The 18,413-nt window shown below is 35.8% G+C and overlaps 1 protein-coding gene across 8 annotated transcripts in view; it reads left to right on the top strand.

Annotated features, from left to right (window-relative positions):
• Positions 1-15,661, top strand: part of SLC35F5 (solute carrier family 35 member F5) — a 37,367-nt gene extending 21,706 nt beyond the window's left edge. For all 8 annotated transcript variants that reach the window (XM_087920343.1, XM_087920341.1, XM_087920346.1 and 5 more), the window contains 10 exons: positions 392-582; positions 6,099-6,180; positions 7,237-7,324; positions 9,471-9,535; positions 9,914-10,018; positions 10,158-10,317; positions 11,976-12,066; positions 13,842-13,996; positions 14,492-14,583; positions 15,065-15,661. In XM_087920343.1, the coding sequence (XP_087776469.1) occupies positions 392-582; positions 6,099-6,180; positions 7,237-7,324; positions 9,471-9,535; positions 9,914-10,018; positions 10,158-10,317; positions 11,976-12,066; positions 13,842-13,996; positions 14,492-14,576 (1,022 nt within the window). In that variant the 3' untranslated portion in view covers positions 14,577-14,583; positions 15,065-15,661. The remainder of the gene's footprint in view (positions 1-391; positions 583-6,098; positions 6,181-7,236; positions 7,325-9,470; positions 9,536-9,913; positions 10,019-10,157; positions 10,318-11,975; positions 12,067-13,841; positions 13,997-14,491; positions 14,584-15,064) is intronic.
• Positions 15,662-18,413: the final 2,752 nt, after the last annotated feature.

Here is an 18,413-nt window from a genome sequence, read left to right as displayed (position 1 = left end):
ATTTGGTACACTTAGTTATGTAGGCCTTTGGTTGAATTAACCACAAGTTGGTAAAAGTCATGCCATACTTAAAATCAAAGGTAAAATGTAAAATGCACGAATCACGTTTTAAAGATCAAATTCATGAAAAATACATTTTCGTTGGAAAGCAAATCAGTTACTCTAAAAATTAAGGAAATCTGGCTTTTTCCTTAAATAAATGCAATCAGTACAAATCAAAACCTCTTAGAGTAAAATCTGCAATCTCGGTTTATCTTTCCTGTATACTAGCTAATTCATGCAGCTGATAGAAACTGTTCAAACATGGGGAGGAACCTTATCTTGCTGATTGTTTTTCTGTTCCAGTCTAATACACAAATTGACCTGCACCATTTTTTTTCCCCACCTAAAGCTCCCAAAAAACCTCGTGTAAGATTCAGTAACATTATGGAGATTCGACAACTCCCAGCAAGTCATGCACTGGAAGCAAAGCTGTCTCGTATGTCTTACCCAACAGTTAAAGAGCAGGATTCAATATTAAAAGCTGTAGGGAAGCTTACTGCACCTCAAGTAGCCAAAATCAGCTTTTTCTTTTGCTTTGTGGTACGTCATCTGTTTTTAATTGTTGCAGGGTATAAACTGAGTTTTTTTAACTTTGGTATATTGCCTTAATAGAAGACAAATCATTTGGAGTGTCAACTGTTTAACCTTGTTCATATCATTTAGGGAACTGCATAATTTTGGCTTATCCCCTAATTGATTTAAAGTTCCAATGTAATGGAACTGACAGTTTTAATGAGCAAAAGCTTCTATTCGTTGTGAGAAAAGATGTCTATATTTTATGTTTTCATGCCTCTTGCAGTAATTCCCCCAAACAAAAAAATAACTAATTTGTTGTTTGTTATTTACTTGTTATTCTGTTGCTTCAAGTTTCCTATCATCCATCAGACATCAAAACTTGGAGATATATTTTCCTTGCCTCCACTAGTATAAAAGTGACAAAATTCCATGATTAATTTTCCAGAACTGGTCTAGATTCATTGATACTCACATGGCTTTTTGAGTCAGGTAGTAGTGCATTTCTAGATCTTAGAATTATTTGGTATTGCTATGTTCGTACATTCCATTAATTTCAGCATCGCAAAATACATATAGTTATATTGTAGCATTGAGATATATATCTGCAAGTTTAAGTTTTTTGTAAATTCACTTAGATGTCAGAAAATTTGTTCATCAGTTTGGAAAAAGAAACACGCGTTTTTTTCCAGAGAAATTAAGTTTTCCAACAGTTATATTTCTTCTTTTAGTGCCTTTAATCCAGGAAAAAGTTAATTTCTGTTAAATTAGCCATGATTAACTTGTTTTATTTGTTATAAAGGTTTGAACTACATTAATTGGACTTTAACTGAACAGTTGTTTGAATATATAATTAATTTTCTCTGATTTGAAAGTTGGCATTTTCATGTTCCAGTTATTGCTATGATTCAGGGCATTTCACAGGAAAATAGCTAAATAGCTGTCTAATCTAGATATATATTTACAATTACTATTATTTTGCAGCATGTTCTGACCCAAGCTTCACAAATAGTAATTATTCACAAACTTGTTTTAAAACCTATTTTATTGCAATGCTGGGAATTGTTTTCATTCCCAGCCGGAATTAAGCTCAAACAGTCCCCCAAGATAAGCACACACGTTTCAGTTCTGTAAAGTGCTGCCAAAACAGAAGTATCAAATTAACTAGAAAAGAAACCAACCGAAGTACAGGAAAAACCAACCAAAGTACAAAGAGCTTCTAGGATGACTTGGAACCGATTGAACTACTTTGCTTCCTGCAAAGGTTTTGCCATCTTTGCCTGACTTTTATCCCTTATGGGAGGGGCAATCACCTCCCAACCTTATTCCCAAATCACCCTTTTTGTTTCAGCTGCTCTCGCCTTCTAGCAGCTGTGTGCACACGCACACTGGGAACAGGCTCCCCTGGGTCCTTTGCCTCACTCCTGCCAGACTCCGAAAGCTCTGAAGGCAGCACCCCATTCCCAGATGGTCCTGGCCCCATCTCTGCATTGGACACAGGACCCTAGTCCAAGTCCTCTCCAGACTTCCCGAATGGTCCCCGTTCTTCTCCACTGTCCGATTCCACTGCCATCTGCACCGGCTGCTGGCAAACCACAACACAGCAGGCATTTGCCTCCTTATGTATACATATTGTTAATATTTTCATAAACTATCTGGAAGCAGGAGGAAGTTTCCCTAGTCACATATGGGGAAAAAAATAACACAGCGATGTAGCATAAAGCTACCAGCCACCCCCTTCTAGCTGCTGTGTCTCCTAGGTATTTATGTTCTCTGAGATCGGTTGTTTGCTTGCAAACTAGTGATATTATCAATGCTAGTGAGTATGGGATTTGCTCCCTATTAATAAACAGTAGCTTGCCCTGTCAGTGTTTGTGGGGGTGTTGTTTTCTTCTTGATATTTCCTTGACTAGGATATTGTTTTCTTCATGACTGTTTGTCTGATTTAATCTCTCCTTGGTTGCTGGAGAGGTTCCTTCCTATCTTTTTTATTCTCTCTTGAATGATATGTAAACATGGTTTATCTCTATGTATCTATTGTCGGTTGACTTCTTTGATACCAAGTTTTCAGAAGTTCTACAATATTTTTGGATTTATCTTGGTCTAGGATGCTCACAGTTTCCACCTATAGTTGAATCTACAGTTGAATCTGGCTTGTGAGATTAAGAAGTTTTCATCTTATCTTCTGGCTGCTAGTTGGTGTTCATCAATGTGTTCCGATAATTTTCTGCCTGACTATCCTACATAGTAACTGTTAATGTATGTTGTAGATGAGTCCTGGTTTTAACTTCTTGAGCCACTGGGTCTTTTGGTTTATATAAGATGTTTGGGGGGGACTTTAGTCACTGTATATAAAGAGCACACACACACACACACACAGGGAGCAAATCCACACTTACTAGTATTGATGATGTTACCTAGCTGGTTAATGAAACATCTGCAAGCAACCAACCCAACTCAGGACCAAGGAATCCTCAGCTCAGGATTACTTCTGGGCTACATATATTCTCTTTTATTGAGACTTCTCCTTCCCTTTGTCATTTTTTTCGAAGCAGGTGAGCCTACTAACAAATAAAGCAATGGTCTGAAGCTCCTTATTTTTATTTCAAAGGATGACTATTTTCTCAGGACCTTTTAGGGCTAATAAGCAAACGTGCAAAAAGGATATGATAAGGGAGGCCGGAGTTTTTCTCATCATGTAGTAGTTTCCTATATTTTTTTTAATGTATTTGAAAGCAAGTTACAAAAGGGAACAGAGACTAGAGGTTCCAAGACTGGTGTCAATAGATACACTCCTGGCAGGGAAGCTCAGCCAGATATTTCTGTTTGTGTTATAATTGCCTAATTCTTTCCTTCTAAGTCATTGAAGAGGAAGTTGATAAAAAAGGGGCTTTGTTCTACCTCTTCTAGTTAAAAAAAACATAAAAGAGCCTTTTCCATTTTCTATTATTCCTCATCCATTTTTCTGGCAAATGTCTAGAAAAGGCAGAGGGAGGGAGGAGGAATCTGTGGCAGAGGGAGGGAGGAGGAAGAAAGGAATAAATTCTTTGAAGCTGCTATAAGAGGTGGTAGGGACTGCTGCGACTGAGTGCATGGCAGTATAATCATGCCGGTATCTAACGAGCCTGCTAGCTAGATGCAGGAAGCATACCAGAAGTGATGGCATCCAGGAAAAATACAGAGCTCTGGGGTGATATAAAAGGTATTCCCATGTTCCTTAAGGCAAACAACAGGAAGACCTTAAATACTTAGAAAAATGAAAGACGCAAAGGGTTCTCCAAGGAACAGACAATCCCTCTCCAACTCCTGCATCATTGTGAGCAAAGAGGAACAGAAGTAAGCAGAGCCTGAAGAACCAGATAACACCAGTTGGAGTGACCCTTTCCATCCTCCCATCAAACAAAGATTTGAGCAGCATCAATAGCAGTGATTTAAGATGTCACCAAGAGATGCTTGCAGAAGTGATCTTTTGGTAGCTGGACTTGGACTAAGTGCCAGCAGCAGTGACCTCCATGGCAGCTAGAAGCCTCATTAACACCCCCCCACCCCCCCAAAAAGCTGGCAGCAACAGTAAAAACACATGAGTTGTAACATTGGTAGGATAGTGATAAAAGAATCGAGAATCTTTAGAGAATATATCAAAGGAATAGGAAATGAACCCTGATGGATCTAAGGAGAAACAAACCAGTTTTCAGGGTCAGTAATGCTTAGGACCCTGAAAACAGATTTATGTTGGGTCCAATATATTCACGTAGAAGTGGCCAACACCAACAGTCCCATGGCTAATTTTCATGGTTGGATTTTACACAATACTAAATATGCTCAAGACATCTCTTCGGAGAAGCTGGAAGAAAGAGAGACCTGGCAACCTTCCATAAGGTCATCAAATTTTTTCTATTATTCTTTTCCCAAGAAGAGGAAAATGAAGCACTCATGGATCCTACAGAACAGAGAAAATACAAAATCTTAAAACAAAGCGAAGGACTGCGTATATGGATGCCAGTTCTTTTCCTAGAAATACAAAGGACACCAAATAGATGTCAAGTCCCAATTCATTATCTGGATTTATACCTAGAAATTGGGTGGGAAGATCTGAGCTCCAGCTTTTCAAGTTTGGCAGTGGAGTCCATCTTAATAATCAGATGCCCAGGCTCCATCTACATCTACCAAGTGATTTGGTGCACTTTTGAATGAGGAGATTCTGGAGTTCCTAGCAGAAGGGTACAACCATATTGTGTAGACAAGCATTTGCCTCGTGTTCTGTTCAGCAAATGCATCTCTATCTTGCCACATTCAAATACCTCACTTCTTCAAAGATGCAAGCCTATCCTCTATTGGGATATCCTCTATTGGGATATTGATGGGAATTGTCATTGTTTCCTTTAATAAATCTATAATGCTGAGGAAATTGGAAGGAAAAAGAAGAAGAAAAAGATGGCAGCAGCAAAGCGGATGGACTTGATTATGACAGTATTGAGTGCGCCATTGAGAGTCCCAAAAGGCTGAGAACAATTCTTGGAGAAACTCACCAGTGTAGTCACTATAAATTGACACCAACTTGATGACACTTTATCAGTTAAGAGTGTTAATAATATATTTCAAATGTTCCCTTGGAGTTTTGGAGGCCAGTAATCTTTTCCTTTCTCACAAAACAGATAATGTGAGAATTACACAATTCAGTGTCAACTGAAGGGGTTAGTTGAATGCGTTATGTTGAAATATTCTGCCAGCAAGAAACAGCTTCCTTCTAACGTTGCAACTATACCATCGAAGTACTCCTGCTAATAGACATTTGTAAGGAAACTACATGCATGAAATTGTTTACATTCATTAGACATTACCAGATAGACCAGTTTGCCTCAGCAGATGCTACTTTTGGTCACATGGTTCTACAGAAAGTGCTTTAATTTTTACTCTCCCTCCCTATGAATACTGCTGCAGTAGATCCTTTTGCTCTCCACTCCATTTTTGGTGACCGAAAGTGTTGTGGAGCTTAACAGCAAATTACTCTTTGGAACCCTAAAAGATTCAGACTTCCCACCCTGCAATCAGGGACAGGAATCAGTACAAACAGCCGGAAGTCAGATTCCTCTGTGTACCGCTTACTATCAGGATGTGATAACTGATGGATATTGCCCTTTTCTACATTTCTACATTCCTCTTGTCAGTTACAAACACTTGTGCCAACGCAGGAGTTATCTAGTTTTTTTTTTAAGTTTTTTTTTTGTTGAAGCCAGAGGTCTAAAGTGACTGAAGGAGGGTTTTCTTCTGGAACAGGAAGAACTCCTTTCAGAATAGATAGGGTTAACCTTTCTGTGGGGTTTCATTCTGGGATCAGAAGAGTAATTTACAATAAGTTCAGCTTCTCCTTTTTTTCTTGATACAGGCCAATGTTATTGTGTGTATGCTCTTGCTATGCTCTAAATATAGATCGTTTAAACAATCTTTTTTAATGTTTTGCAAGGCTTTTTTTCCGACTTTCAAAGCAGTTATTCAAACAAGAAATTGAATGTTATGCTAACATCTACTGTTTCATGTTCTAGTGGTTCTTGGCAAATTTCTCTTATCAAGAAGCACTTTCAGACACTCAAGTGGCAATAGTTAACATTCTGTCATCAACCTCTGGTAAGAAATGAAGATATATTCTAAAACACTTGTCCTACTTCACTCAAATGGCCTCATATTTAAGAAAAATATAGTTATCTATTTTGTATCACTCCTAATGAGGAAGACAGCGTTGTTGAAGGGTTTCTTTTTTTTGAAAAAAAGGAAACTATAGTGTGAGGTATCACATGCCATCATTAAGAGTTCAGGTTCAACAAGCAGACCCATAGAGGTTTATTCAGCAGCCTCATCAATGGGATTGTTTAAAAGTTACGCTGATTGTCACTTAGCATTGATTCCCATATTGTGATAGCAGTAATAGTAAACTAGCATGTGTGTGACTGTTACAATTTCTGCAGTATTTGCTTTTGCTGAATAAGTGTGGGGATACAAGAAAAGCAAACAGCTGTAGTAAGAAAACATTTATTTTTGCATACATTTGAACATATTAGTATTTTATGTGTTTGTTTATCAAATGTATTGGCCATCCATCTTACCAAAGCATCAGATGTATATGCTGCTAAACTGTAATCACCTCCTGGTAGTATGCAACAAAATTAAGCCAAAGCAGTACAATAACAGCAGATCAAAATAAAGTCAAACAAATTAACACAGTTAGTAAATTAACAAATCAAATTCAGTTCTGGGTATCACTCAGTCTCCAAAAAGTAGTGTAAAGGAGTGTAGTGTTCATAGTTTTCCGAAAGTCAGCATCATTCATTTGTAAATGTGATGAATAAATAAATAAAAACAGTGAAAGCTTTGTTAAATAAAAATTAACCTCATTTAATTTCTTTTTGCAAATATATATATATGAATCCGAGACATTCCATTTTTAAAAAGGGATTCTGATAATATTTTAACTTTACTTAAAGAAATGCAGTTTTTTTAAATCAATAAAATTGTATACAATGTTTTTAAAGTCTAAGAAATCCAATAAAATGTTTTTTGATTTTAGATTTTAATTTCATTTAGGCCTGAAATTAATTAAAACCATTATCTTTTGATTATTATGTTTTCAGTCTTACATTTTTTTTATTTGATCATGCATAGAATATTCTTTTGTTCTTTTCACAGGATTATTTACCTTAATCCTTGCTGCAGTGTTTCCAAGTAATAGTGGAGATAGATTTACCCTCTCAAAATTGTTAGCTGTCATTTTAAGGTAGGAATATAGACTCCTTAATCTTCCATTTTCTTCTCCCCAACCGGCTTGAGTTTTCTTATGTTCTTCTAGATAGTTGGATTTAATAATGGAGATTTTATTACTATTTTTAGATACAGCTAGTTGTATACAGCTACATGAAAATATATTCAAAGTAATCTACAGAATGTGTGCTAGAAGTACTGCTTCTGTATTGCTACTGCCCTACTAAAGTGGCCATTTCTCAGCTGCGTTATGAGCTCTCTTGAGTCTTGTTGGTTTAATATCATCAAGTGAACCTTCTTAAATCAGATAATTCTGTGGCATCACTGAAAATTAAGTATACGTGTGATCTTAAACTTTGGTTTAACATTTACTAACCATGTTTTATGGAATAAACTGTGGTGGATGGATTCATACAATACATAAATTAAAACCAAATATAAGTAATCTTTACTTACTGACCGCAATTGAGACTGGCAACTCCGTTGCTAAGTGGTGGGGATGTAAAGTGAAAGATCACATGACCATGCCAATTTATATGAGTTCCAGCTTGGCTGTTAAGCAAATTACCCACAGTTGTTAAGAGTGATGTCACATGACCATGACTTCCCCATTGATTTTGATTGTCAGATGCTGGCTTTGAAGGTTACAAATGGCGATCACATGACCACGGGGCAAAGCTCACTTGACAACTGCTTTGCTCAGCAATGGAAATTTTGGGCTCAATTGTGGTTGTAAGTCAGCTATCTGTAAGACATCAATTTACTCTGCACAATTAAACTGTGTTAAATCATTGGATTGATTTAAAATGAGGTATGAATCCAGAACCAGGGAGCCCAAGTGATGTGATCTCACCAGAAGAGGAATGTAGAAGAGCAGAATGCATAATCCTAGGCTTGTTTGTGCTGCATACACATTCACATAGTTCAATGTTATCCCCTCCAACAAATCATCCCAGGCATTCATTTATTGCAGACCGTAATCTCTAGCAAATCAAAGGAATTGAAACCATGCAGGAATTGGAAACTTCGCAACCATGAAGGTTCCACCTTACTCTCTTTCACCCATATTTGCACTAAACCTCCTGATGGGCACCTATCAGAAGTGGTGAGGGGAAAAGATATGTTATACTTTATTCTAGATTAGGCTGGGCAAAGTTCCATGAAGAGCTTCCTGCCACGCCGGTGATGTGATTCTCTTCATGGAAGCAAAATGACTGCAGTTTGCTAGAGTGAGGCCCTTTGTTTTCCTTTTTGCAGTCTGACTCTTCCAGCTTTGCAAAGGCTGGTCAAAGCTGGGGGAGTCCCCTCTGCAAATACTGCAGTGAGGCAAATCTATAAAGCAGAGCAGAGGGAAGCAATATGGTAGGTTTTTTTAAACTTGGCTTTTAGAAGGGAAAAGACCGCATTGATTTGCAAAGCAGGTCCCAGTTGGGACTGTGGACTTTGTGTTTGTACAGCTTGCTTCGTGTGTGCTTGACCTCTCCTACAGAGCAGCTTTGGAAAAAAGTGATAGCCGTGCTAATGAGGTGCACCCATTTTGCTTCTGTAAGGTTTCTATTTTCTACTTTATTTTCTTCCAAAAGCAGGAAAAAAAACCCTGTCCTAATATACTGTACTTCTGTGGTACATGGAAACAGAACCAAAGCAACCAAGCTCCGGCTTCAACTCTTAAATTTATAGTTGTTTTGGTTTGTAAACCATGGTTTGTCACTGATGGTATTTGGATTAATGGTCTATTCAAATAAGCCATAATTAGTTTCACATGATATATGAACTCACCCCCTGAGAAGTGACTATTCCCAAGCCTAGTTTGTTATTTATAGGGAAATATTCACCTCAAACCTCCCATTTTTCTTCTTCTTGTCTTGACGTGATGCGCTTGGGAATGGCTTCTGCTAATGTATAATCTTCCTTTCTAGTTCTCCAATTTCCTTCTATACTTGCAAAGAAATGTTCTTTTTCTTTAAAATTCCCTTTTTTCCTGTAATTTTAAGAAAATTTACTATTATTTAGTCCCTATAAATTATATATAATTTTGAGGACCATTGAACTACAACAATATGTGGTATTAAAGCAATTGTAAACACTCTTTATTGTTAACTCTTAACATACAAACTATTTGACTAAATTAACTGGAATATAATGCTTTATTTCTAAAATAGCATTGGAGGTGTTGTTATGGTGAATTTGTCTGGATCTGAGAAATCTTCAGGAAGAGATACAATAGGTATTTTTTTTTTAATTCCTCACAATAAATTGAAGTGATTGAAGAATATTGCTTTATTTATTTTTTTTAAAAATGACAAAAATACATAAAGAAACTCCATTTTAATAGTTGAATCCGTAGTGATATTTGATTGCCATTATGATGAGTAAGAAGCAAAAATGCCTCTAAATAAATAAATGTATTATAGAAATGTATTTATTTTGAGGGAATCAAGGTTTTTTTTAAAAAAAAGTGAAATAATTTGCTGCAGGATCCTACCAGTTTTTTAATTTTGCATAAATTATTTATTTGAATAAAAACAACACCTTTAATAGCCTGTTAAACAAATAGATTACATTTAATTAATCCAGTGGCAATACCTTGCTTTCTTATTTACAGGGTCTCTCTGGTCTCTGATGGGAGCTGTGCTGTATGCAATCTATATAGTTATGATAAAACGAAAAGTTGACAGAGAAGATAAGCTCGATATTCCAATGTTTTTTGGTAAGAACAAATTTTAAGACACCGTTTTTCAGCTTAGGACTGAATCTTTAACTTGATAATTTAAGTTTTGCAAAGTATATTTTGCAATGTAAGACTAACTCTTTGTTATGTGATCTGTTTGTTTATTCTGTTCCTGCAGGTTTTGTTGGCTTGTTTAATTTGCTGTTGCTTTGGCCAGGCTTCTTTCTACTTCATTATACTGGATTTGAAGTCTTTGAATTTCCCAATAAATTAACCTTAATGTGCATAGTCATTAATGGCCTTGTTGGAACTGTTCTGTCTGAATTCCTCTGGTTGTGGTATGTTTGTTGTTTTGATTATTAGGTTTCTGAACAATAAACAGTCTATATATTTTAGGACCAAATGAAATTATTTTTCCATAATGTATGTTTTGGAAACTGCTGTCTTTACTGGTATTGATTGCAACACAATACCATACATACATTGAAAAGTATCTGCTGTCACACACACCCTCGACTACCGTTGCTTATTAAATATTAAAAAATAGAATGTGGTTTAAAAAATAGATATCATGGTTTTACATATATCATACAATAAATCATATTTTTAAAAGCCTTTAGAGTTAGACCTACAAATTATGGCCATAATTTGGTTAATAAGCCATTAAGGCTGAGTTCACACATCAAACTATATTAATCTACTGCTTAACTCAGTGTATATTGCAATGGTTTTAGTAGCCATCACAACATGTGACATGATATGACATATGGCTGCTTGTCCAGACATAGTAGATACTAATTTCAAGTGATTGTTTAGGATTGATCCTAGAATGCTAGTGTGCAATTATGAAATTTGTGCATTTTCCAGCAAACCTAAGACTATAGGGATATCACAAATGAAGCAAAGTTACATCAGCTTAATAGCAGGTGCAACTTCATTGCCAATTCTTTGCTTGGAGAAGAATTTGCTGGCCATAAATGAATGACAATAGAAGAGAAGGAGAACTTTATAATTGAAACAGCAAAGTTCTATCTGCATGGTTTTTAATCGGAACCATTATGTCTAGATATGTCTAGACATATCTTGCCAACATTTTCTAATTAGTTTGAAGTGATTCCTTAAAATCAAGTTATGGATATTCACGTTTGAAGGATAAGCTATGTAAGTGTTGCTATCTGTGCATATAGATGACTTAGTCTTTTCTTTAATCACTAAATGGTGAAAATCTTCATATATTACTATAAAGACAAGAGCAGTATATCTTTGGCATAATACTCTGAGTCTGAAGAAATTTTTCAGAGCCAAATGAGAGAGAGAGAGAGAGAGAGAGAGAGACATAGTTCTTGTTTAACTGCATCATTTAGCAACCATTTTGCAGTTTTCAAAAAATAACTTTGTGGCCAGTCCTCTCATTTATGAATCTTGCAGATCTGTATATCAAAGGAAGGCTGAAATAAGGTCATAAGCACAGTTGTGGTATCACTTAGCAACCACTTTACTTAATAACTAAATTGCTGGTCCCAATTATGGTTGCTAAATGAGGAGTACCTCTGTTGAAACATGGCAGTGCCTGTTAGCAGCAGTTACAGATAGCAAGTATACTTTTTGGAATCAGTTATTCTAGATGCATAACATTAGACTTCATTAACTGCATCTGAAAATCTTGAGGCTTAGCAGAGGAGGTAGTTATCCTTTGACTTCTTTGACAGGTTACACTAAGCTCTGATATGATATATGTGTGTCAAATTAGCATACATGATACACAAATAAAGATGTATAGCAGAAATACAGGGTAGGACTAGAGAGATCTGATCAATAAATTAAGAAGAAAATTATGAGTTTCCTAAGTATCTTTAATCGATATAACAAGTTTAATCAATATAACAAGGCCAAAGTACCTACAAATTCTGCAAAACTCTGGTTTACACTTGTGAAATTTGTTTCTGTACCTCTATTTTTTTTTAACTCAAATCTTTGTATTTTAACATTTTTCCAGGGGCTGCTTTCTTACCTCATCACTGATAGGAACACTTGCCCTGAGCCTTACAATACCTCTGTCCATAATTGCTGACATATGCATGCAAAAGGTAATATAAATTGTATTGAAGGCAATGGTAAATATTACACAAAATTCCAACAGAAATTTTTAAAATTCAAATTTTTAAAACTAAAAACCAAGTTCACCTTTTCATTATTTTAAATTTAAGAAAATCTTAAAAATTCCTAATGGAATCTTCATGAATAAGAAAAAAGTTCTAATGCTGTTACAAAAATAAATGTATTAAATTGTAGATAATAGGATTTTAATGCTGTTGTTGCTGTTCTTGTTTTTATTTTATCCTACCATTTTATATATAATTTGAGCCAGTGAACATATTTAACATTCCTGCCTCTTGTTTTCCCCACAACAGCCCCGTAGAGTGATCTGGGCTATGAGTGAGTGACTAGCCCAAAGTGACCCAGTCAGTTTTCATGCTTAAAAGAGGCCTAGAACTCACAGTCTCCCATTTTCCAGGCTGGCATATTAACCACTACACCAAACTGGCTCTCCATTCATAAAATGCAGGTGTTTGTTTGCAAGTAACAAAAGCACTGCAACACAAACCCACTGTTTTCAGAAAGCCTCAAATAGATGTCCATGGTGTTCATTGTAAATTCCCCAAATGAAATACTTTCCTAAATAGGGTGTTCTCTCCCCTTGGGGTGTTTTGCTTCAGGAATCAGAATAAGGCAGGATGTAATGGTAACTGCAGTCAATTGTGTGTTGATATGAACCTGCCATCCATTCATTTATTAACTTTTTTTCTTTTTTCTTTATTATTTATATAAATAACTCAAGGTAGTGAACATATCCAAAACGCTTTCCTCCTCCTATTTCCTCCAAAACAACCCTGTGAGGTGGTTTGGGCTGAGAATGAATGATTGGCCCAGAGTCACCCAGTTAGGTTTAATTGTCTTACCAGCAACAGTAAAAATATTATCTGTTCTCCATATTTATTTCTAACATTGGTAAAAATCACCCTCACTGTGACACTTTCACTCTAAAGTGAGATATTTCACAGATAGTGTGAAATTAGCATTTAATGCAACTGTCAGTTTTAACTGTCAGCTGTAGCCTTGATTGATGTCTATGTTACTCACACAGTTCTGCCTCTTAAATTAAAGGATTCACACTTTATCTGGTGTCCATTCCTGAAATGTTTTTCATCCCAGATATGAGATTATTTTATCTTGTGAGCTTTATTCTCTTCTACCACTTTCCTTTCCCCATCCAAGCTATAAAGTTCATCTGTTACCAAAACAGATCAAACATTTCTAACTTTAAAGATCTGCATAGCTGCTTCAGGAACTTGAAATTTGTAACTAATTTAGAAGAACCATCAAAGAAGTGTGACCCCCTTTATGGAAAGTAGCCTCATCCTTTTCTGCATTTGATTTCGTCTGAATGAACACTATATTTCATCATTAGAGAAACACCCCAGAGAGCCATATGCTTCTACACTCTTTTCTTTCACCTTTTCTGATAAAATTGCAAAGAGCAGAGAGAAACCATTATTTAGTGAATTCAACATGAACACACAACGGGGCATGAGGAGTGGAAAGCATCTGACTAACAAGCATCAACCATAGCCAAGGTTGATGTCATTATGGAGCTTAAGAGTCCAGATTGGGTAGACATTACTGTAACCATGACTTACTTAAGATTCTGGCTAAATATTCCTCTCATGTCCCCTTTTCCTTTTCTACAGCTCCTTACTGCCCTCCAAATGTCTCTTTCCTGATCCAAACTTATGGGATATTTGTCTTTCCATTAACCTACTTTTACTCTTGATAAAATATCAAATTGATCTTTTAATTTCAGGTCCAGTTTTCTTGGTTATTTTTTGCAGGGGCAATCCCTGTATTTTTTTCCTTTTTCATTGCAACACTTTTATGTCACTACAACAATTGGGATCCAGTAATGGTGGGAATTAGAAGAGTTTTTGTATTTATCTGCCGAAAGCATCGTATTCAGAGGTAGGGTGATTTATTTGCTTCTTTCCTACCCACTTCGTCTTTCTTTCTTTTCAACTATATCTTTACTATGTCTTAATTTTTATCACAAATCATTTCAAAATGAATTTTGTAGAGATCTTTCTGAACTTTGCAGGATCTGGTTTTAAAACTGTCTGACTGGTATGCTTTCCTTCTACTTTGATCTAAATATTTGAACACTGAATCTCCTATTTTTATAATTTATTTTCAGTAGTGTTTTGATGTGTTACTATCTTTTCTTGACATTATACTGGAGAGTTCTGATTTTAGTTGTTCAAAAGAATTTGCTTGAATAACTAATATAAACAGAAGTCTCAACATTTGCTACAGTATTTTAAGTACAGTATTGTTTGTCCTTAACAATTTCTTATTGGCCATGTAAAATAAGATTCATCAGTACAATACAGTAATTGCTGTAGTTATGTTTTTTATAAACATAATAATAATAAGACTCACAAGTCTGTTAACGTCTTATAGAACATCTGAAGAAAGTGAGCAATGTGAAAGTCTCATTGCAGTTCATAATGTTTCCCAAGAAGATGGAGAATGTGGTTGTTCTTAGGCAACAGGTACGTAATTGTAAACTAACTTCATCCTGTGATAACAGAGAAATATGTTAATATATATTGAACCAGAATGAGGCCCACCCCTTAGTTCAAGCCTAGCTAAAGGCCAGTCCTTCCCAGCTCCATTTTAGAGAACTTGTAAACAATATCTTTAACCTTGATGAGAATCCTTTTGCAAAATAATTTTATAATTAAATAAAAATAAATAGAAATAATTGCTCATTACCTTGCAAAGTAAACATGCCAAATATGTTAATTCCCATGGTGCAGGTCAAATCATATGAGGAAAACATACCTTCCATTTTTATAGTCTATAGTTCTCTTTATGGAGTAAAATACTGAGCAGGATGGTACACAATTACATGCTTGGATTCAGTTAATCATCAGTAACAAGTTTAATTAATACAGATTAAAATATCCTATCAAAGAAATGTATACTGTAATACAAGAGCATTAATGATATGTTTTCCCATTTTTTTAATAGCGTAAGATGTCATGAAAACTCAGCGAAGAGACAATCACTTGGAAAGTCCTTATGGAATCATGTTTCAGTACCTCCTCTGAATCTTTAAATGTTTCAGTTCTTTTGAAACTTAAAAATATACAGATTCTTTTTCAGTTTCCAGTATTTAACCAGTTAGAGGAAATGCCAATCCTTTACGAAACCAGCTTGCCTTAAAGAACTCAGCTGGTGAAATTACTTGACAAATCAAAGAGAATGCTGTTCTAGTGATTTTCTTTTAAAAAAAGAAAACATTCATATTTTTGTTGAGTACTGGATATTTTTACAAATACTTTTCATTTTCTGTAAAAAGTCATAATTTTGTAAAAAATTTCAAATGGAAAGATAAAACATCAGTTTACCTGTAATAGGTACGAATTATCACTTTGTGATGTATAAACTCTACTTGAATAATGAAAAAAACAAATTTATTGAATAACTTTATTATTGCAGAAGTTATTGTGGCTTTCAAATACTATACATATCTTCATATATATGAAAGCGTTGGTAATCATATGGGTGCCTTGTGATATCTATTATGTCATAATAAATTCAAGATTTAAAAAAATAATGTACAAAGATAGTTACAGGTACTGTCTCACTTTTGTAGATAAAATTTCTTCATAATATATTACTATTCACTTCATAGACGTTTTACACATTTTCAAATTAAATCATTCCGTATTCCATTGAAAACAATAGATTTTTGGGTAGAATGCAAAATAGATCAGTTTTGCAACTAGGGAATATGGGCTAATGTATGACCAAAAATTGTGTGATTCAATGCAAAAAGGTCAAAATCTAGTACCAGGTTCTTGCATATTGATTCTTCTTGCACATTGAATATTTCAAGATGCCATGACTTAATGATAGAAACATTTTGAATTTACTGGCCAGTTTGTAAATCAGCTTTATTGCTTTTAGGAAACAGTTTAACAACAACAACAAAAATACAGGTAGTGACCTCATTATGATGGCAACTGGAACCAAAATTTCCATTGCTACATGACGCAGTCATCAATTGTGATATCACAAGACTCCATTGCTATCCAGGATGCCCTTGTAACCTTACAATTGTTCAAATCATTAAGTGAGGGCTTCACGTAACCACAATGCGGAAAAAGATGGGAGTCCCAGTCAAGTGAAGCTGAAGGGAGAGAGCCAGGGAGTACAGGCAGGGAGGGGCAATAGGCAGGTGAGAGGAAGTATAGACAGGCAGGCAGCTGGATACTGGCACCCTTCTAAGAAGGGAGGTGACCAAGGCTGGAAGTCCTCTATGACAAGCATCGCTACCGGCCAGGCCTATCCTTCCACTGAGTAGCAAGGTGGGGATATTTCTATGGGTCCTCCTTCAGGCATAACCAGGATGCCTAGTGGTGATTTCTAACAGCTCCTTGGCTAAGGGCTTCTTTGCATGTCAAGGCAGCTGAAGGAATAGGGAAGGCAGCAGAGGTGAAATGGCTCAAATTTTGTTCACATGACTTCGGGTGCCCTGTGATGGCCAGAACTTTGAAGACTGGTCATAATTCCATTTTTTTCAATGCCACTAGAACTTTGAATGGTTGTTGAACAAGTGGATGTAACTCAAGGATTATCTATTCTATAGCATGCTGACTGAAACGGGGAAAGAACAAAACTACAGGTAGGGCTCAATTTATGACCACAATTGAGCCCAACATTTATGTTAAGTGAGTCTTTCATCAAGTGAGTTTTGCCCCATTTTACAATATCTCTTGCCATAGTTGTTAAGTGAATCACTGCAGTTGATAAGCTAGTAATATGGTTGTTAAGTGAATCTGATTTCCCCATTGGTTTTGTTTGTCCAAAGGTTGCAAAAAATGATCACATGAACTTAGGACACAGCAAAGATCGTAAGTATGAACCAATTAAAAAGCATCTGAATTTTGATCCTATGACCATGGGAATGCTACAAAGGTCATAAGTGTGAAAAATAGTCATAAGTCACTTTTTTCAGTGCCATTAGAACTTTGAACAATCATTCAATGATCTCCCGTACATCAAGGACCACCTATATTCCTTAACTATGGCAACTATTTTTTACAGAATAAGTGTGATGGTTTTAAAATGGAAAGTACATATAGACCATTCAGTTGGAACAAAATGCAAAAGTCAATGGAGTTTTATCTACATAAAGATAGTTTTCATTTAGCAACCACAACTGGGACTGACAACATGGTCAGTAAGCGAAGTGCTTGCTAAGTGAAACTGCAACTCTGCTTTATTTTACAAATTTGCGAAGGTCATAAATATGAGGATTGGTCATAAAATTGCTTATCACTGTCATAAATGAACAGATGCTTAAGAAGGAAGCAGTTAAACGTGCATTTACCTGTATTACAGATAATTGCATTGAACCAGCCCAAGGGGGTTCACAAATCCTATTAAAGGTATTTATATTCTGGATACAGAAGGAACTGAAAAAAATAATGTATTGAGTTAGGAGAGGCTTTGATTTGATCAGCCATAACTTTTACATTACACAATGATACACAGCATTCTGCATATCATTATGGAAATGAATGCTGGAAACAACAGAACTACAGAGTTGGATATTTATGCAAATATTCTTGGATGATTACCCATCAACATGGTTATCACCAGTGAACCAGAAATATGGTTTTCCTGTGATTCTCAAGTAGTACTTTTGGATAAAAGGTTTTATGGATACCAAAGAGTTTTCCAACTTGGAAAAAAAAGCTGACATCCATAGGGGTCAAACATACGACTTTTGCTACTGTAGTTCAACTTCTGAATACAATTAATCCTCAACTTACGACTTTCAACAATGGTTCAAAATTTTGCCAACGTTGGAAGGGGGAGTGATCTATGATCTGTACTCCCATTTATGACCATCACACCACCTCAGTGGTCATGTGATTGCAATTCAGATACTTGGCAACCAGCTTATCTTTGTGACTGGTTGCATTATCCTGTGAGCATGTGATTACAATTTGCTACTTTTTTCCCCCTGATATCCAGCAAAAATCACCCATTGGGAAGGGTAGGTTTGCTTAATCACCATTAATCAATTACCATTGTAAAAACTGTTGTAAAAGCAGGTCTGACTTTACTTACAATCGCAACTTACAACAGAAATTCTAGTCCCAATTGTGGTGGAATTCAAGGGTGCACTACATATGTAAGATGATGGTGCTAAAACAATGTTGACCTTTTCAGGAAGTACTTTCACTATATTCTGAGGAAATGTTTATAGGTAGTCTTCAAGTTATGGCCTTCACTCAGCGACCACTGTGCAGGGCAGCAAGGCTGGCAGAAGCAAGGCCAAAAGAGCAGAGAGATGAAAAGTTGA

This window comes from Pseudonaja textilis, chromosome 1 (genome assembly GCF_049901715.1).
Source record: "Pseudonaja textilis isolate UNSWEBS1 chromosome 1, rPseTex1.2, whole genome shotgun sequence".
Taxonomy (NCBI): Eukaryota; Metazoa; Chordata; class Lepidosauria; order Squamata; family Elapidae; genus Pseudonaja; species Pseudonaja textilis.
The sequence above is the reverse complement of the archived record's forward strand: the minus strand, read 5'-3'. Positions and strand labels throughout refer to the sequence as shown.